General features: G+C 40.4%; 2 protein-coding genes across 2 annotated transcripts; both read right to left on the bottom strand.

Annotated features, from left to right (window-relative positions):
* Positions 1–1,680: 1,680 nt before the first annotated feature.
* Positions 1,681–5,688, bottom strand: fgf9 (fibroblast growth factor 9). The gene is given in 5 exon segments (XM_071514775.1): positions 1,681–1,863; positions 3,319–3,389; positions 3,392–3,421; positions 4,386–4,514; positions 5,529–5,688. Coding segments are annotated over 5 exon segments (573 nt in total).
* A 3,198-nt stretch (positions 5,689–8,886) lies between these two features.
* LOC139640604 (coiled-coil domain-containing protein 93-like) lies at positions 8,887–20,521 on the bottom strand (the record flags this gene model as incomplete). The annotated part of the gene is made up of 11 exons (XM_071514776.1): positions 8,887–10,201; positions 12,358–12,471; positions 12,586–12,670; positions 12,864–12,901; positions 13,491–13,573; positions 13,778–13,886; positions 16,049–16,120; positions 16,682–16,756; positions 18,304–18,385; positions 19,888–19,961; positions 20,459–20,521. Coding segments are annotated over 11 exons (852 nt in total), but the record flags the coding sequence as incomplete, so codon positions are not given.
* Positions 20,522–21,324: the final 803 nt, after the last annotated feature.

Genomic DNA, 21,324 nt, shown 5'->3' with positions numbered 1-21,324 from the left:
GGCAGTTTGTAGTAAAATTCCATCATCTTGAATAATTTGTGTGTGAGAAGAGGGAGAGGGAGAGGGAGAGGGAGAGGGAGAGGGAGAGGGAGAGAGAGAGAGAGAGAGAGAGAGAGAGTATTTGTTCCAGGTGTGGTAAAGTGATATGTGGGAGACATACCTGTACATTATGCCTTTCATGTCTGTACACTAGATGGCTCAGGCTTATCTAGTCATGTAATGTGATGTACAAGCTAAGTGATGGAACATCACATCTCTGTTTATATTGCAGATATGACAAAAAAGAAAATAAATGCTAGGAATAACATAATGAAGAAACAAATGTTTTTCATGTTTCTACACAGCAAAACCGTCAGTGTTAATTTAACTCAGTGTAAAACTCAACACTGTGCCAGTGTTTCTACCCATCAAGGTTAAATTAACACTTAAAGGAATAGTTCACCCAAAAATGAAAAATCTGTCATCATCTCCTCCACCCTCATGCCAGTTGAAACACAGGTGAAGTTTGTCCATATAACACACAGGGAGGCTGCAGCACAACTCCATAGCAGCCTTCTCCAAAACAACTGAAGTCAGTGGGGACCAGTTCTTCAGAGTTCCAAAAAGACCTACAGTATATTTACACCATCATTTAGTGCAAATCTTAACTACAGCTGATTGATTTGCAACAAATAATGGTATATAGGTCTTTCTATTCACAGTGTGATTGTTTGGCTGTTTTTGTTTTGGAGCTCTAAAGAACAGGTCCCCATTGACTTCAGTTGTTTTGGAGAAGGCTGCTACCAAGTTGTGCTGGCAGCCTCCCTGTGTGTTATATGGACTAACAAATTTCACCTGTATTTCATTTGGCATGGGGGTAGATGATGCAGAATTTTCATTTTTGGGTGAACTATTCCTTTAAGATAATTTTGAGTCATCCCAGTCGTCCCAGTGCCATATCAGCTCTAGGAGTGGAAAAACAACTCTGCAATCAACTCAAAATATTTGTCACTGAAAAATCAACACTGGAAAATTTGCTGTGCATGTGCAATTTTGGGATTATCAGAACAACAATAGTGTACTTTGTAAACTAAATACTTTGAAAATCCTTCAACTTGACAGTAGAGTGTGTGCCAACAGCATGAAACTCAAATAGCACCACAAGGGAGTCGGGACCATTGTTTGTCCACTGGTCCCAATGGTATTTTCAGCACGTTATCCATCCATAATGTTGGTCTAAGAAGAGTTCTGAGAAGTTTGTGTGAAGTCAGTACAAATCTTGGTATTTTCTCCAGTGACAGATTAACTGCTTCCTACACAGTGAGAAGAGGGTTTGTGGCTGGAAGGTTGTCGGTTTGAATCCTGGACTCGCTGGGAGGGAAAGTGATGGTCCCAGGAGTGAATGGTTGCAGCTGTATGAGTGTGAGGTAGCACAGTGTTGAAATGAACTGTCCTTTGATAAATAAATAAAAAATCCCTTTGATATCGTCTCTCACAATAATGCAGTATCTTGTTTGATCATTAGAATGTTGCAGTGAAGTTGCTCAAGTAGTTTCCACGTTTCTCTTAAAACTGGGATTCTGGACCCAAAGTAGCTTGAGGTCCAACTTCTGGACGGAGGAGAAGCCATATTCCTAGTTTGGGTCAGGCGCTGAGAAGAGTTTAAAAAGTCCACCTTCCCCCCCGGTCGGCGGAGACTGATCACGCCGTCCTCCGAGGCAGGAAGTGGGTGCAGGGCTGGTGGCGCCCCACGTTGGTGCCCCTCTTCACCTCTCCCTTGTGGGAAAGAGCCAGGTAGATGCTTGGGTGAGACAGAGAGGAGTAGGTGGTGTAGTGGTTCTCCTCCAGGTTCTCCTTAAACAGGCAGTCGTCCGAAAACTGCTTCTAATAGGGGGGGGGGGGCGGGAAATGGGAGGATTAAACGGTGTTGTTTGGTAATACTCAAGAAAGCTAGTATGGCATTATTTACTCAGTTATAATGGAATTTAGTCATTTGGACACACACACATACACACATCTACACATGTAATAACTAGGGTCAGTTAGGGTTATGTCTTTGTGTATGTTTTAACCTCCTTCGACTACCAGGTGGGTGGGGGTTTGCCACATAGGATAATTCAAGGAGTACAAGGAAGTTAAGGAAATCACAAACTGGTATTCAAAAGTAATTTTAGCATACTTTTGGCACTATCTCAACTGTCCTGTTAACATAAAAGCCACCTATCTTCTACTCCATATCTTGTACTGAGTTCAGTTCAGTTCAGATCTTTATTGTCCCTCGAGGGGAAATGTGATTTGCAGTAGAGGGCAAAAACACAAACACAACATACAAGAGGACATGGGACATTAATCACAACAGTTACAGCAAACAACCAAAACAATGTATCTGTTCGTTAAAAGTATCAAACCATTTGAATGGTAGCCATAATAAAGTGCTGCTGAGCAGTGCAGTCAAGGTTTAGTGCAAATTAAGTGCATTTATTGCACTTGGAACAAAGGAAAATTTAAACCTATTGCTACGGAGCCCCTCTGGGGTCACATGGTAGAAAAAAAAAACTCGATGTGTAAATCCGTGCAAATGGATTTGTAAACTGTGCGCACGGATTTCAAAACCGTGCCCTCGGATTCACAATCCGTGCGAACGGATTTGTAAACTGTGCGCACGGATTTGTAAACCGTTTCACAATCCATTCGCACAGTTTACAAAACCATGCGCACGGTTACATGCACTCTTCTGTTCTTCAGCGAATGGACCTGCCTTGCATGGACCGCGGTGACCACATCCACCAAGTAAGTTCAGTGTTATCTAGATTTAACGGCAGATTTAACAATAAATAAATAAATTGATTTAGCTTTGTGTTCTTGGAGTTTCACAGCTTTTTTTTTTACAAATCCGTTCGCACACTTTACAAATCCATTCGCACGGATTGTGAATCCGAGGGCACGGGTTAGAAATCCGTTCGCACGGATTTACACATCGAGTTTTTTTTTCTACCATGTGACCCCAGAGGGGCTCCGTATATTGCTGTTTACCCTGGGGGACGTGTATCTCTGCCCAGAGGGAAGAAGAACGAATTCCTCCAAGAGTGGGTGGTCAGAGCTGACCAAGATCAACCGTGCCTTCCGCAAAACTTGTCTGTCATAGATATCTGTTAAAGAAAGCTGCTGCGGGCCAATTATTTTGCTGGCTACTTTAACAATATTGAACAAACGATGGTAGTATGTAGTATAGCAGAGGTCTATCGTCCATCTTACAAACACTATTTGATCCAGGTCTAAGAAAAACGCACACATTTTCTCACACAACACACATTTAAACCATGCTGTGTTACTACATACCGCTCCATGTGCGATTCCCTCCCCTGTCATACAGAGGTACAGGCCGCTCTTCACTCCTCTGATTCCACCACTCCGTGTTTCATGGCGAACACCTTCAGCCAGCCTGCAGGAGACGGAGCAAGTTTGGCATTGTAGAAAATATGATGCATAGAAAAGCTGGGAAGCCCAGCTGAGCAGATTGGAGTTTTAGTTACACAAACACTTTAAGCTTTTGAGGGAGTGGGTGAGTGTGTGTGTAGAAGCACTTTGTCATGACCTCCTTAGGAGTTTTTTTTTAATTTTTTTAATTTTTTTATTTTAATACTATTTTGAGATTATAATGATACTTGTTTTAAAGTATTTGTTTTGATGTCTTATGAATCTGTATTGCTGTGATGTCTTGTTTTTAACTTTGGATTGCTGAATCTCCATATTTACATATTTACCCTTGGGTACTAATAAAGAAACCTTGACCTTGACTTTCAGAGGCAGAAATAATCTCACTGAGTTAAACCTCAGTGGGCGGAGCCAAAGAACCACAGTTTTTCGGAGTGCAAGTTGGTTTGTTGGCAAATTGAATGGCAAAGAAGGAACTCTGGTCAAAATATTATTTTTTTTTCCTTCACTCATGACCACGGCATTCATGAAGTTGAAACTCAGCAGCTAGCTAACTAGCTTACCTAGATAGCTATAGGCTAGTATGGCTAGTTTGAACTTGAAGGTCAGCTAGCTAACTAGCTAACCTAGATAACTTAGTATGGCAAGATTGTATTTTTCAGTTAGCAGCAGAGCGCTAGGCTTCATAATATTAACCTCCTCCTCTCTTACCTCTTGTCTTTTTCACTGGACTTCAGTCTAACGTTACTTAGCCAGAAAACCTTTTTGTTTTTGGCTCCGCCCACTGAGGTTTAACTCAACCAATGAGATTATTTCTGCAACATTTCTCTGTCTCCTAGAAATGTTTATGTTACTAAAGCTCCAATCTGCCCCAGGTTAATGGTGAGACAGATTGGCAGAATACACACACACACACACACACCACTTTAATATGCTGTGTTTAAATAAATTAGTGTGTATTATGAACTCACAGTTCTCAGTGGGTTTGTGGACTCCTCCCACGGAGCCACTGGGTAGAATCTGTAGATGGTAGCCAATCCCAACACGGCAGTAAAGCAGCTGCTGTTTGACCACTCCTCTGATTGGATGAGGAGGAAAACCTGCAGCGGACACGCGGCACAATTAATGGCATGAACTTTACCTGAACAGTAATTTCTTGAATTGATAAGGTTATAAACTAGAGCATTTAAAACACATTTTGCTATAAAACACATTTTTTAAAGAGTAACTAAACTCCAAACCCAAATCTTTGGCGAAGCCTGACGCCTAATGGTGAAAAGTAGGGTACTGAGCTGGCCATCTGTTATTGTCTGGTCTTTGTGCCATGTGATGTAACCCTAACCCTAACCACCTGTTGTACTCTATGGAAGGTGACAACACCTGGCACAAACACCAGCCAATAGCAGACGGCCAGTGCAGTACCCTACTTTTCACCATTAGGTGTCAGGCTTCACTAAAGATTTGGGTGGGGTTTAGTTACTCTTTAACTAAACACAAAAACAGGTTAACTACAGTTTTGACTTTTGCAGCCCGTTAGTAATTCCAATTAATAAAAGGAACATTGTTTTTTTTTTTTTACATGGAAATGGAAATACTCTGCAATATAGCCTAATCTACACAGTGTTCCCTATGGAGAAGTTCAGTCTTTTTCTCAGTGAGTTTTGAGTGCAAGCACCAGAGGGTGACATGACTTTCCCTTCCTCTTTAGCATGTGGGTTACAGGACATTACACTCACTGCACTGTCTTTCCAAGCACAGACAGCACTAGCTGAACTCCAGTCAACTCCGAGTGTTTTATCACCAGAAGTACAGTCATGTTGTTCTCTGTTTAGGAGATTTACTCTGGGTTTCTATCTCTCAAGGTGACAGAATATGACTAGTGTTTAATAATAGCTTATGCAACACAACCTGACCTCACGGAAATGCAGGTCAAGACAGTTTTCTACCACGTAAGAGCGCCATATGTGATGCAACTGCAGATGTTAGTGATCTTAGAAGCTAAAAAAAAAAAAAAAAAACCCTTCAGGAAAATCAAGGGAACATCACAAGTCATCTCCTTTTAAGTGATGTTTTGCATTCTTGGAGCAAAGCAAGGCTGCTCTCTGTTCTCTCACCTTTTCCTTTCGACGCAGAGTCCCTCATGTGCAGCTTCCAGAGGCCGCGAAGGCGAGTGCCGTGGTCCTCCGGCCCCTCTGCACCCACCGGGCGCTCGCACACACTCGTGACCAGAAGCAGCAGCAGCAACATGCCGGGAAACGGCGCGGAAACATCCATCACGGAAACTGGAAATCAGACGCCTGAAACCCGCCTGGAACCAAACCACCGGCACCTAAGACCGGTCATATCCGCCGTTCGGAGGGTCCAGAGTGTCTCCGCCCAGTCCGTCTGCATCCACGCTAGGTCCCGGTCTGGCCTTTTTCTTCCGGTGGCTGAACACGATGTCCTCCCGCTGACAGAAAACACTGTTGCTCCACAGCCTCAGTCCGCCTTCTCCCTTCATCCCCTCTATACACACTTCCTCCTTTTATCTCCTGCTCGCCTCTTTCTGCTCTGAAGCACTGACAGACGCAGTGACACATTAAGATACACGAGTGTAGACAAGCACACGAGTGTTATCAATGAAGTATCAGTAATGGCCTTAATACACCCGATTCTGTGTTTAGGAGCCTGGTGCTTCCTTCAGAAAACAGGGTATTTCACCCTCACTCGCGCAACTTAACCCGTTTTAACTGATCCAGGTATTATTTTGAGAGAAATGTTTGAGAGAGAAGTACAGTCAGATAAACGTAGTGGCTTTGATGTTTGGGTATAGCCTGCGTATGAGAGCGTTTTAACCGTGTCACCCAATCAATCCTCTGACGGGGGAGAGACATGCAAACTGTCTGTTCGGTATCACAATCACTGAGATTGGAGAGCGGGGAGAGCTGATAGGCAGAAAAGAAACAAATTGTGATGCTGATGCATAAGAGCTGGAACACACACTCGTAATACATACACATAAACACACACACAAGTATGTGCTACGAGATGTAGTCTTGGGTGAGGGTGACTTCAACTTAAACTTCAGTTTTATTTGCAGAATAGTTTCCTACCGTTTTCAAGCCTGAAATCCTTATGAGGTCGAGTCCCAAGTCAGCCTCAAGTCTTGAGGCACAAGTCTCAAGTCAAGTCCCAAGTCTAAATGTAGATTTCCAAGTCAAGTCCATGTCATTAATGTCAAGTCTCAAATCTAAATGTAGAACAGCAAGCCAAGTCAGAACAAATCAAGAGTCCAGTATCAATTTAACATCTTAAAGAAAACTAATTATCTAGGACTTTTCAATGCAATATGGTTTTAATAGGATAAAAACTTGGTAAGAGCATCATGAGTTTGATTTCTAGAATCAGTTTCAACTTCAATAAATTCAATCATTCCATACAAATTCAGAAAACAGAATGAGAATTTAAATTCAACAGAATTTAAATTCAGTCGTCTGCTGGAACAAATCTCATCACTTTCAATCTAAGTCATTTACACAAACACAAGATCTCAAGTCAAGACTTTAGAAACCTTTTCAAGTCATCAGAGTACAAGTCAGAGTCAAGTCCCAAGTCACCAGAACCCAAGTCAAGTCAAGGCTCAGGTCTTCTCTTCTTGGACTTGAGTCTGACTCGAGTCCAAGTCATGTGGAGGTAAGTAGATAAGTAGTATCAAACTAATGAAGATATGACCTTTTAAGGAGTAAAACATGAAGTAATGCTTTTCTGAAAATATAACTGCTTTTTGTTTATATTGGTGGTTGTTTACGTTTTTTACCTTATTGACTTTTACACTCTATTTGTGTTGTTGTAAAGCACTTTGTAACTTAGTTTTAGTTTAAGAGTGCTATATAAATAAAGCTCATTATTATTAGGGGTCCAAGCACGTAGTGCGGGGAACCTTCTTCTTCTTCTTCTTCTTCTTCTTCCCTAAAAGTATCTGGATCTCAGAAACCGTAAGAGCTACAGCGACCAAACTTGGCAGATAGGTCCAAAGTCTCAGCCGCTACTCAGGTTACGAAATCCACGTCAATTGGCCTCATGGTGGCGCTATAGCAAGCAACTTTACGTTTTGGCCTATAACTTCTGAACCGTATGGGCCACAATCAAAATCCCACTTTCCCTGGATTCCTTGGTTCATTCTGCATCCATCCATGTAGACCCCGCCCAACTAGATTTTCCGCCATTTTGAATTTTGTAGTTTTTTCGCTACTCCTCCTACAAATTTTGTCCAATCGTCACCAAATTTGTGACACAGCATGTCTGGACTGTCCTGCACAAAAGCTGTCGAGCAGTTTTTTGATATTCCACACCGTTTTCATATAATCAACTTCCAAAATTTGGTCAACTGTCGTGGGTGGGGCCTATTTCACAAAAATCGCCATAACTCAGGAACGCATTGTCCTATGGTAACCAAACTTGGTACACGTGTGCAGGTATGTAGTCTGAGCTAATACAAAAAAATGGTGTCATTTCGCCTATAGGGGGCGCTATAGCAACATTTCACATTTTAAAAGGCCATAACTCGGTGACTGGCTTTCAAAATTTGTAGGCAAGGCCTAATATACAAAAATTGCCCTAAGTCAGGAAGTTGTTGGCCTACCTTAAACAAATTTGGTACATATGTGCACAGGTCAACTCTGAGGTAGCATGCAACATTTGGTGGTATTGTAACCATAGTTGAGCATAGTTAAAATACTCTAAGGCTCTAAATAGCCTATAGCTTGGACAGTCTCATTACTTGGCCCTATTTTTTTTGTGCTCCCTCCACTGCCCCCCTGTGGACTCAGTAGCCTAATGGTTAATGAATAGGTGTACCATGCAAAAGATTGTGGGTTCAAATCCCATGGGTAATGCTGTCTCCTCACACCACTAAGCTTGTGATAACTAAGCATAATGTCTTAAGTTTCTAATTTTTGGACAAATGACCATATGAAAAGATGAACTTGACAGAAGTCACGGGCCAACACAAAAGCCGGTGTTAGACTGCATGTCCGAACTTCACAACATGTTATTTTTTGTGTGTGTCTTTCTACCTTCTGTAATGTTTTGTCTATCTGTCTGTCTTATCAAATTATGCTTGGACCTCTCAATCGCCGCTTGCGGCTATATTTATCATTATTATTATCATAATCATTATTATTATTATTGTTGTTGTTATTATTATTATTATCACTGACTGGAGGTCGTCTTAGTTTATTAGTTTTGTTTTTCAGCTCCCGTTGGGCTGAAAACCCAGAAGTGTTTTTTGGCCCGTGTGTCTGACTGGAGATCTGAAGTGCGTTGGTGATAGACAGGATGTTTCCTTCACAGATCCATCATGTGACTTCTGACAAAACGCCTCGGTGACGTCTGTCAGCACGCTGTCTTTAATCAGCACACAGTGTCTGACATCATATCTGACATGAGTCGAATCAAAGGCATTTAACTCGTGTTCATATAAAGATTCTTTTATTCATTAAATACCTACATGGTCGTTGGATGTCAAAATGGTGACAAAGGCAAATGTAAGACACGTTGTGGGCTCAACTACATGAAAGCAGTGTCATTGGCAAAGAAATGTAAATATTAAGCGATACATTTAAAGCTGCAACAGGCAACTTCACACTACAAATGGCAGTGTGACGTAAACTTTAAGGACTTCAATACCCAGAAATCCCGTGCAGTGAGGTCAGTAAACGTCACACAGCTCGCTCGGCTGGTCTGTGATGCTTTATACCAAAGGAAACCAAAGAGACGAGAGGGGAGAAGATCTAACTCGCTCACTGCTGTTTAGGAGACAGTTTGGTTTCAAGTTTTGATTCGTCACTTTCTGTGGGCAGAAGAGTCCAAACTGACCCCAGAATTTGGCAAGTAGGGGAATCTACAGCGTCTCAGTTAGTGGGGATGAGACTCACCCACTTTGTGACTTAGGCTGATAAGATGGGTGTATTTTTATACAAAAATGTTGCCTAGTGCAGCTTTAAAGATGGTAAAATGCTAGTACAGGTGGAATTAAAGTGGTGTTTGACATCTGTACAAAGTGTGCAAACGTTGACAGATAATATCATCAGACATAATTTCATGATTCAGAGGATAGTTACAGGGATCCTAAACATTTTCGATTTTGCAATTCAATACTTTTTCAAGAACTTAATTTGCCGACTAGATGTGAAGATTTTGGTCGGCAATTTATGCAGATAGTGTCATAATCACACCATGGCTGAAGATTATTCTTCACAGCAACAAATACCAAAATATACGAAACACTTCTTCAGATTTTTCCAGGTAAGTTTTTGTACGTTTCTAAAATTTTTACACTTTTAGAAACTTTAGCAACTTGGAACTCTGTACTTTGCTAAATATTAGTATTTGTCAAGGCCGTGCAAAGTTGAACATCACAGTACACAGCTTGTTAAAGTAAAAATTGCACACGTTAAATATCAGTAAAGGAACACCTTTTCCCAAGCAAGTACATTTGTGTTCTTCTCTCAGCTGGATGTGGCACATGTAGAATGGCACGTTAGTAAATCTAAAGTCCGGTACATTCTCACAGGGTTTTATATCAGAGTCATAAATGGCAGAAATTGTCTGTTTACAGCTGTACCAACCATAAAGTATGATGAAGCTGAGTGTGGAATGTCCAAAAAAAAAAAAAAAAGAGAATACATGTTCCAAGTGTTGAAAAGGGTGTGTGTCAAAGTACAGACTGTTTACCGGCCAGGTGTCGGGGCTAAGAGGCGCCCTTCGCTCTCAGCTTGGACAGCAGCATCTCATTCTTCCGACACTCCTGTTGACAGAAGAATAAAATCACATGACGGAAAAGACTCGACCGTTCCACATCATCGTCAGTCATAAGTGGGGTGCAAGCAAGCAGCAAATTCTCATCATGATCGACATGGGTAAGCAACTTTTAAAGTGATGCTATGATGATTTTTTTTTTTTTTCCTGGTACGATTTTTTTCCTCAAAAACCCTCATCTGAAGGGATTTTTGCTGTTAAATAAGATTTAGTACAGAAGGTAAACTGCTGTTGGGTAGAAAACAGTGGGGAGAGTCAGACCTCTGGCTCAGAATCAACAGTTTTTCTTATATTTTGTTCTCTCGTTCGCTGAACTTCCGAGGAAATAAAATAATTAAAATTTAGCTCTTTCTTGTTTTATTTGTGCAGCCCCAGGAATGTTGAGAGAATACCATTAAATATTATTTAAAGTCCCGATGAAATTAACTCCCATTACTTTTGCTTCCTGGAAAACAGAGTATCTTTAACGGTGACCTCATGCTGCATCAGGAGGTGTGAATAATAACTCCAAGCGATAAAACATAACAGATTTTTGACCAATCCCACCCCTCCATCCAATAAAACTGCCTTTCTCTCCCTGGCTGATATTCCATTGGTTTAGACTTTTGATTGATCCCTCACTGTATTATGTCCTGCCCCAACATCCTGTTTCAACAGGGTTAGGGTTGATGTATTAACAGGGTTAATACATCAAATCAAGGAGGCAAAGATGTGAGAAGGGTCTATCTGCAGCCTGCAGACTCTTTTCGGCGGGTATTTCAAACTCGTGGCAGAGGAGATCACTAGAAGCTAACTGGCTATCAAAAGACCGCTGATTCTATGCTATTTGGTTAGCAAGTTAACGTAGCTAAGCTGACTCTGATGCTATGATATGTGGTTAGCAAGTTATCAATGGCAAGTTGAAAAACAATCGTTTGCATAGGAAATTATATGTTTTTTGCCTTCTGCAAAGTAAAGCTGCGTGAAACTAGCCACAATAAGGAAACTCACTTCCAGTAGAATTTCTTAGCCTTCAAAATAAAAGTCTTGATTTTTTAACGAAATGGCATTTCTCTTGTTGATAATAAATAAAAACATGTTAATCACAGAACCCCCTCCAAGAAACTGTGATAGTGACAATGCAGATGCGGTTCATGTTGATGTTAACTGCATTAATTCACACTGAAAGAGGAAAAAAAAGTACACATTCAGCTAGTGTGGCTGGGAAAACTACATTTTGTGCCTTCTTGAAATGGGCGTGAAATTGAATCTACAGGAGAGGAATAAGAAAATGTATAGAAGAAACCTATCGTCATTGTAGGTGTGGGGGCTGTATATTCTTACTTCTTGTATCAAGAGCTCTATCAGTGAATTACTTATACAATTACTACTTCAACCACAATTTGGTTTTTGGTGGTGGGGTTATTCTTTAGTTATTTAGGATTAGCCCAATTATAAACCAAGAGTTTTTAAACTTAATAAATGTTTTATTTTTTTATTTTGTCATTTCAAAATTTATTTGACATTTTCAATTCCAAGTTCTATGCAAAGTACTCTGTTATATCAATGGACTGCATGGTAAATGGACTGCATTTATATAGCGCTTTTATCCAAAGCGCTTTACAACATGCCTTCATTCACCCATTCACACACACATTCATACACCGATGGCGACAAGCTACCACGCAGGGTGCTGGCGAAACTATTAGTTACAGAGATTTCACGATTCACAACTGTGTTTTTAGTGCCAGCCTCTAGGGGCTTTTATTTTGAAAAGGAACTGCGCATGGGCGACAAAACAGGTTTTGGCCGGTTCGCGGAACTGCAAAGTTCCACTGTCCGTCCCATTTCAGCCACCATATTCTCAGGGGGCGTTTCTTGTACTGTCTTGTAGCGAGTTTGCAGCTGCAGCTAGACCTACTTGAAAGATGCCGTTTCATGGGGTCTTTAACTGTTACTGATTAAAAATAAACGTTTTACTGAACAGTTGTGTGTGTTTTTTACTTTTAGTGTTTTAGCACCATTTCATAAATGTGTCACTGCTTGTAGAAGTCGTCATGCCTAACAACACATCTTAGCTGTTCTAAAAGGCTGTTTAAAGCCCGGCCACTTGTGGCTTATTGCTGAATTAATCCATAACCCTGCAGGTGAACTCTGTGCTCTTACCTCTTTAAAGTCCTTGACGGTTTTGAAGTAGAGCCTCTGTTTGTCCAGCAGCTCCAGGTATTCGTCGTTCAGCTGATCTCTCCTCATCTTGTTCTCCTGCTTCTTCTTCTCCATCTGACATCCAACCAGACAGGAAGGAACCAGACGTTACGGGAATGTTTTCAGCTGGTATTGAAACAGTGAAATAACCGTCTCAGCTTTTGGTTGTGAGAGAAGATGCTAACAAACCTTGATGCGGCTCTGTTTGATCCCCTCCACTATCTGCTCCATCTGCCTCAGGAACTGCTCTTTGGCTCCTGAAGACGACATCGCCCTGGAAACAGTTCAGGAGGTCAGAGGTTATTTACTTCCACAAATAAAACAAATAAAACACACAGAGAGAACAGGGAAACACAGCAGATTAGTCAGCTGACATACAACGCTTTTAAAGACTTGTTACACTGCTATATCTAATACGTTTATGTTACATATCACATATTAACAGACAAAAGTAGATTTATACTCACTGTTGGAAGTTGTCATGAATGGAATTCAGCAGATTCACCTACAGAGACAAAAGCACAAATTAAATACTGGTCCAAGTGAACTGTTCTGGATTCAGTATAATGTTTTCCCGAGTCTATTTAAAGGGCACTTGGGTAGTTAGTCTGAAAAAGAAGATATTTTTTCTAAAATTTCCAATTTTATAAGGAAAACACAATCCTAAGACATCAATAAATTGCACTGTAAGAGCCGGTAGAATGAAAACTTTATGGACATAGTCTCTCCAAACCTTTATTGAAATTATACTATCATGAAAAAATTTAATTGAATTAGTATATTTGCAGGAACATGACTGATCTTAAAACAATCTTCCAATCAGAAATGCAACCCTGATGACATCGTATGATTGTAATTTCCAAGAGCTTCAAAGCTCTTGACTCAAAACTTCTAAAATGTTAGAAAAAATGTCTCAGTTTGCAACTTAATGGTCAGTTTGGGTGGATTTCCCCTTATTGATATCTAGAGCAGGAAACATGTTTTTGTTTTATCAGCCAACTAAATGTTTGAACTCAAACTGGAGCTCAAACTCATGGCTTTCAGTTGGTGTTTATTTCCCATACTGGTGATATCTGACCACTGAGATTACTTGCCTCCTTCTCCAGATACACTTTCTTGTCATCTAACGTGTTGTACAGGGTGAAGAACTGCTTCGTCTCTTTATGCGTTGCAGAAACTGTGAGGCACAAGACAAGGACACACACACAAATACACAATAAGCAGCTTTTTCAGAATTTGTGAATATATATATATATATATAACACCCATTGATTTTTTAGACATACAATTGCCATTCATTTCTAATAGGAGATTGACTTCTTCCTTCTTTTATTTGTTCCCAACCCTGATTTAGATCAGGTGTTGAGGCAGGAGCGCCCACCTTGGCCGTACAGTTCGATGAATCTCTTCTGGTACTGGGTGAGCTCGGCCCGACTCGGCACCTCGTCGATCTTCCTCTGCAGGATGGCGATCTCTCGGTTCCTCCGGGCCTGGGAGAAAACCAAGGAACATCTAGTGTCACTCAAAACGGTCCTGTGCAGCTCAGATGGTAGAACAAGGCGCTCCAACACTGCCAGGGTTAGGGGTTTGTTTCCCACCTGGGGCAAATAATGCTAAAATTGTATACACCCATGATACTGTAAGGCGCTTTGGATAAAAATGTCCATCAACTGACATATTGTCACTTTCAGGTAAAAATCTCCATCTGCAAAACTTTTCAGGAATGAACAGAAACATGGTTTTTGAGTTTATCCAGTGGGGTTTAAAAGGGTTTCAAAAGCCCAAGGGTTGTAGAATTGTCTCCACCCATAAAAGGCTATGTACCGTATTTCCTCTAATAGTAGTCAATTAAAAGCTGGGTCTCTGATAATGGCCAGGGGCGTGGTCGACACGAACAAATAAAGGCCGGCTCCAAATACAGGCCGGGGAAAAAAACAAAGGAAACAAGCATGAATTTGCAATAGCTGCGACCACGTACACACACTGTGCAGCTATAGGCCGCCAAAGGGTGGGGAGATTTTTGTGGACCAACCAACCGACCGGCCAAGCGACAGAGTGAGCTATAGAGCTGCTGGTCGCAGCTAAAAACAACGGTGGATACCGGTAAACTCCTGGTGCCTGGCGGAAGTCTCTGGAGCATGCCACCGTCGATTACCGTAATTATCGGTAATGCATTGCAGTAACAAAAAAATGGCTACCTAACAACCCCAACAGAAGCAGATCAGAAAACAAGGAGGCTTCGTACTAAAATATGAGTAAATATACTTATCAAACAGAGGGAATTAGAAATAAAGGCCTGTCTCTAATATAAGCCTGCTTCCAATAAAGGCCTGGTACCCTCTGCAGTTGAGGTAAATAAAGGCCTGGGCCAATATTAGAGGAAATACGGTAATCCTTCAAATGAAGTTAAAACACGAAAATCACCAAAATTGGAGATATGAGGTTTTCTAATGCGGCCCTTGATAAAATAGTTAAACAGTGTCAAGTCAGCAGCAGCACTCTGTTGTTCACAGGTAGAAATTTACACTGTCCACATTGCCCAAATACGGTCACTATTAGATTGAAGCTGCATTCATAACAACAGCACTGCAATTTAATGCAAGATACTGTAAGCTTATTACATAATAAGCTAATGCAAATGCTGCAATTAAATGGTATTCCCCTTTACTCTGTATCTAAACACTGGTCTAGAGCTTTCAGTGTAAATGTACAGCTTCATTACTAAATCCTGTAGCTGAGTGGTTAAAACAAGCTGCTATTAATGCAGGGTTAGGGGTTCGTTTCCCACTGGGACCATTCAAACTAAGAATGTATTACAGTCATGGAACTGTACGGCTCTTTTAATAACGCGCCCACCAGATGGTGAATGTATATGAGCTGGGACATATTTCTGCACACATCTCTGTATGTAACAATGCACATACAGACTCACTTCTGTATATATGTTACCTAGATCTATACATTTTACAAGATGATAGCTAGCTTACAATGCAAATCTGCATGTTTTAGATACAGTATATTTGTAAATCTTATGTCACTAGTTTACAATGCATATCTGGATCAATACATCTGGACACATTTCTGTATATACTGTATATATCTTCAATCTGCACTAGCGTTACACCGATATCGAATATCACCCAGTCAAACCTGCAATGAAATTTGATCTCCTTTGCACATTCTATTTATTAATTTAACTGTTGAATTCTGTTTTTTTCCCATTTCTTTTGTTTTTTCTTCATTGAGGGCCTAATGTATCCCAGAGTTTCCCTTCCACTTAAAAAGCTGCTAACCCACCTAACAAAATGTCATCAGTCTGGGTTTCAGTGGAGAGTTTTAGTGTCCCATGACGGTCTAAATGCTGTTTCAGAGGCTTTTCCACCCTGACAAGAAGAAAACACTGAATATTTTTTTAGTATGAAAATGGTAAAATGTACAAAATATCATCCCCATCGGTCGAACCTGATAATATGATTAGCTAGCCTGTAAAGAAGCGGTTTCTTGCTGATTTGTTGTATTATTTTCAGTACTCTGTATTTGTCTCATTCTTATCTACAGCCTATTTTCTGCTGCTGGGACGACCTCATTTCCCCACAGAGATCACTGCAGTTTCATCTCATCTAATCTCATTGTTGTGTTAAGTCATTATTACCATGAGCAGACGGATCTTCTGCAGTTTCTCTCTGTCTGTCTTGTACTGTTTATCTATCAGCTGGTTCCTCTCCTGAGAAAAAAACAAACAAAGGTAGAAATTAGGAATAGAAAGAGTACAAACAGATCTGACTTTGGTGGAGGAGTGGCATTCAAAAATAAATCTGAGCATTTGTTTTCGTCTCCTTCGAGTACCAGAAGGATGAGGTTAACATATCTGATAATTCAGACAGTGTCAGTTAGGATGTCGATCACAGAAAATTATACTAAATTGACTTTGAAAGACTTTTCTGTGATTGTTTAACCTTCTGGCACTCACTGGATTTTCCTACTTGTGAAGCCCCACCCATCCTGTATGTCAAGCAGGTGAAAACAAGCTAAAAGAATTACGTACAAATGCGACTTGATCAAGGAAGGTATAGTTGAGTTTCATGCATTTCTTTTTTCTTTAATTTCGTTTTTCTTTACAAAAACCTCAACGCTGCCATTAAAAGCCTTGACATGAATGAGCTAACTGTACTTTTAAGGACATGAGGCTTGATGTTAAAAGATAAAATCAAAGGAAAGTCTTGATTAGACAAGTGATAATATATATATATAGGATGTTATAGGTGGATATTAACTGGATATGTACCTTCTCCTCCTCTGTATTATCTCCTGATGCCATCTTCAAATCCTCAATGTTCTGCTGCAGACGGGCCATCTCCTCCTACACACATCAACCACACATTAAAAGGGGCAATAAGTTGTTGATCAATAATAATGGCTCAACTATCACTTTACCAGGTCCTGAGATTTCTGCCTTTAAAACGCATTTTCTGTACGGAGCCTTGCTCACATTTTTAACTGCTGGTCAAAGGAGGACGGCTCTACCAGCGACCAGTGTTGCAACACATTTCAAAAATGATTGACAATGACAATTCAAAAAGAAGTCTGGACTGATGCTCTCACTCAGCTATTTCTTCATGTGTTCTAAACTGGTTTGAACACCAGAGAAGAAGAGACAGACAAGTCCATCATGTTAGCTGAAGTTACAGGAACTGGAATCTGATTTGTTTTGGTTCCTCCCACTGCCAAAATCTCTAAGGGACTGTTCGTTATTTATATTTTTTTAAGCACTGGGGAGGGACTTATGTTTTTTATTTTGGCTTTAAGGGAGGGACATAAAACTTTAAATGGTTGTACTTAGGTGGTACGGCTTCGACTACAACTGACACTGACATAGTTAAGTGGTGTATATACTAAGGGTTATATACTAAAATATTTAATGCACAATGCAGTGCGCTCCGGTAGCCTACTGGTTAAGACACATACCTCATAACCGCAATGTCTGTGGTTTGAATCTGGCTGTGGACTTTTGTTGCATGTCGCCCCCCATCTCTCTCTCTCTCTCCCTTTATTTTTCCTGTCTTTGAACGTTGAACGTTCACATTTAGACCATATTTCACCGGTGTAATATCCCGGTGAAATAGGGTCTAAATGTGAACGTTCAATCAACGTCTTCAAATAGTCGGTGAAAAAACGTTCACTTTTGAACCTGTTTTGAACGTCTTTTCACCGGTGACCATAGTCATTTTTTAAACGTCTTTTCAATGGAAAAATGCTCACTGGGGAGGGTCATGCATTTTCCCCCAGTCACTCAGGGAGGCTCAGGGAGGCTCAGGGAACCCCCCCCCCCTCCCCTCTCATAAATAACGATCAGTCCCTAACCTGGCAGGAAGACAGGTCCCAAAACTTTGTCCAATAAACAAGCTACTTGTGATCACTTGTAATTGGACAATGTGAAACTAAACAAAATATCAAAAACAAATACAAAAATGCAACAAACAAAACTTTTACACTCTGGTTTGGACCAAAGAAAACAAACTGTAGGTGTGAGCGCAGCCTTATAGCCCTGTGAATGCTGCATTACCTTCTTTTATTGTGTATTGTCTCTAATCTATAGTTATATGTTAATGCAGATTGTGTGAGCTGCTGGACACCTGAATTTCCCCAAGGGGATGAATAAAGTATCTATCTATCTATCTATCTATCTATCTAATACATTTTCAGGCTAGGGACCCAAATTGGAGTTAACTGAACCTCACTCTTGGATGCAGGCTCACTGAAACATACTAGTTCACTTGTCACACAGGGACCAACCAGGAGGCCCGCCACCCATTTTGGGTCCCGAGCCATAGATTGAGAGACACTGTGATAAAGGAAACACTCAGTAAACAGGGTGTGAAATAAAACTGTGTGTGTAAATCGACTCACTCTACAGTGTGCGCGGAACTCCTGCTCTTGGTGCTTCAGGTTCTCGTTCATCCCTACCAGCGCCCTCAGCTTCTCCAACAAGCTGTCAAACAACACACAGAAACATTAGAGAGACCGGTTAGAGAGACCGTCCCATCACTGAAAGGTCCACCTTTATCAACGGCCAGCCCCTGCTGAAGTGTCCATGAGCGAGACACTGAACTCCTAAATGCTCCAAGGGCAGAAGACCCTGCACTTTGACTCCTCTGGTGAAATGTGTACATTGTACTGTATGTGTCTCAGGTTATATTGAAGTAAAATTTCTAATTGCACTGTGTGTAAAATGGCCATTCTATGTGTTCTACAATTCCTTTAAAACAGCTAAAGGGGCAATAAGTAAGGGTTTTACTGTTTTTTACTACCATGATACATCTGCCTGCATCTGATTTGATAGGGTTGATCAATACCAGTGACTGAATGATTACTTGGCCATGTGAAAACTCACTTTACAGCCCATACTCTGTTTTAATAATAATATAATAATAAACTTTATTTATAGAGCACTTTTCATACAAACGATGCAGTTCAAAGTGCTTTACATAAAAAAAATGCTTGATATTAAAAGAAATACAAATAAAACATACAAATTAAAACAAGGGCAAATGGAACAAAAACTCCTCTAGATACTCCCAACCAACTTTAAAAAGGTTCAGTGCAATGAGAATTGCATTTCTCACGGTCAGCATTGTGGAAATTTGAAAAATGGTGGTCTGGTTGTCGACAGAATCAAACAGATTTATACTTCCTTGTGTAAATGATGTCAGGTACACCCAGGTTTTAATGAATGCTCTGATTGGTTGACAGTATGCATAGTTAATCAGCTGACAATACCCAGCCGGCTTCTTGTCAAACTAGCGAATTTCCAACTCTGGATATTTGTTCCCAAAAATAGAAATATTGTCTGTTCGGCTCTCACTCAGTCCTACAGGCTTTGTACTAGGGCTGGGCGATATGGTTGAAATCAATATCATGATAATCATAAGGATTTTTCTCGATATCAATATATATCACGATATGGTTCATGTATGCAAAATCACGTTAAATAATCAAATTAATGTTCATCTCATTGAACCGAATGGTAATGTTAGGTGTGATGTCAAACAAAACAGAAATATTCAAATAATGTTCCTACCATACCTCATTTTATGAGAGTTTTTAAGTAAAATTTGCTTGTCATCATCAATTTAGACAGCAGAAATGTGTGTCACGATATCAAAATATCTTCATATCATCATGATATAATTCCACTGAAAGACGATAAACGATAATATTGAATTATCCCAGCCCTACTTTGTACCATCTAACCATCCAAAACTGAACAAAAAGATGCTCATTGTGTTAGAAATCAACGTCAAACTTTCTCTGGGTTGAAATCATTGCACTGGAGATTTAGTGGGATATAAGGAATAAATGAGAAAAATAAGGTTGGTCATAACTTCTGGCAGAATTGGTTACTAGGCAGTTATTACCAAAAGCTACCAGCTACCACAAAGACTTTGACAAAGGACTTGAAGAAGTCAAAGTGGATTGCTGTTCACCGCTCACCTGCTGTCAGCTTGAGACTCCACTTCCTCTAGAGACCGCAGCTCTTTCTCCACTTTCTCTGAGCGCTCTGTGGCCTGGAAGCATAAACACATGTGAAGACCTCACTCCACATTCTTCTGGTTGGAGAACTTAAGTCATGGTGAAGGAAAAACAAACTTTGCCATTGTCCCTCAAGAAACAATATATAAAAAGGGATTTATTCCAAAAAGCTATATATCAATCTTCGAAAATAAACGTTTCCTGATGTTCACTGTGTTTTTTCAAATGGCGATACCTAATTCTGGAGCCTGAGTAAATCTAACAGAAAAGTATGACATCTCAAAATCCATGGCAAATATCAGCTAGCAAAATGAGAAATGATGTAACTATGTATGATTCAATTTTATTGCCTCAAACACATCTACAGCCGTCCTGGCACCTGAATTCTCAACTGCTCACATAAACTCCCAATGCCAGTCTTTCATATGAAGTTGTTGACTTTTGAAAGTGTCTGCCAATGTAAAACTACTTGACAGGTCTTTATAAAAAAAAAAAAGCCTCTCAGCTGGATCCAGGGGCTGCAGTGTTTTACCTCCGTCAGTTTCCTCTTGGCCTCCTCACATCCCGTCTTCACCTCCGTATGTTTGGCTTGAAGCTGGAAACCCAGAGAGGGAAACACAGTTCTTTAATGACTTGCTGCTGCTGTTGTTTCTTGTGCTTGTGTGTGTTTCTGACATTTTTGGTAGGACAACTTTCCCTCTGTTGATTCGTAACAGCCACTGACATAGTTAAGTGCCCCCCCCCATGTCTGCAACTCGGCATCTGCCCTGCTGAAGTGTCCATGAGCAAAACACACTGCATCCCTACCAGCTACAATAGCTCATCTAGTCATATTTTTGTGGTGGTTAAATAAAAAAAAAAAACTTTCCCTCTACAGAATATGCTTCCTCTGATTAATTTTTCAACTCCATTAGCTATAAGAGAGACTAATACAGAGTACAAAACCTGGTTAAAACTTATTTCTAAATGGTTTCCAATATTTGATGTCACTTGAAGCACGGTTGATATTTTTGCCTTATACTTTAACATATTCAAAAGTGATGTACATGTACAAAGAGGGATTTCTATAGTGGCGACATCTACTTTTCACTATTTCACGCAACTCAGTTGTAACATGCCATTTATAATATTACAGTATAATGGAGATCTGGCCTCCACATGACGTCATGGCAGTCATTCTATCAGGGCCATTTTGTGTCGTATGTAGTAAGCTATTGAAGGCTGACTGTATATGTAGAGTAGTATGTATTGTGTACTGTCTATTGTATGTTTTGTACTGTATGTGAAGTCCCTATACTGTGTGCCAGTATGTATGTGTTATTCTACAAGTTGTCTATTGGTCTCTGCAGCAATGACACAAAGAAAAAGTCCTGTAAATGTATTGTGCTTGGCGATCAA

This window comes from Centroberyx affinis, unplaced genomic scaffold (assembly GCF_046629955.1).
Source record: "Centroberyx affinis isolate AG114_WGS23_722 - 3 ecotype Tasmania unplaced genomic scaffold, CSIRO-AGI_Caff_v1 ptg009924l_1, whole genome shotgun sequence".
Taxonomy (NCBI): Eukaryota; Metazoa; Chordata; class Actinopteri; order Beryciformes; family Berycidae; genus Centroberyx; species Centroberyx affinis.
The sequence above is the reverse complement of the archived record's forward strand: the minus strand, read 5'-3'. Positions and strand labels throughout refer to the sequence as shown.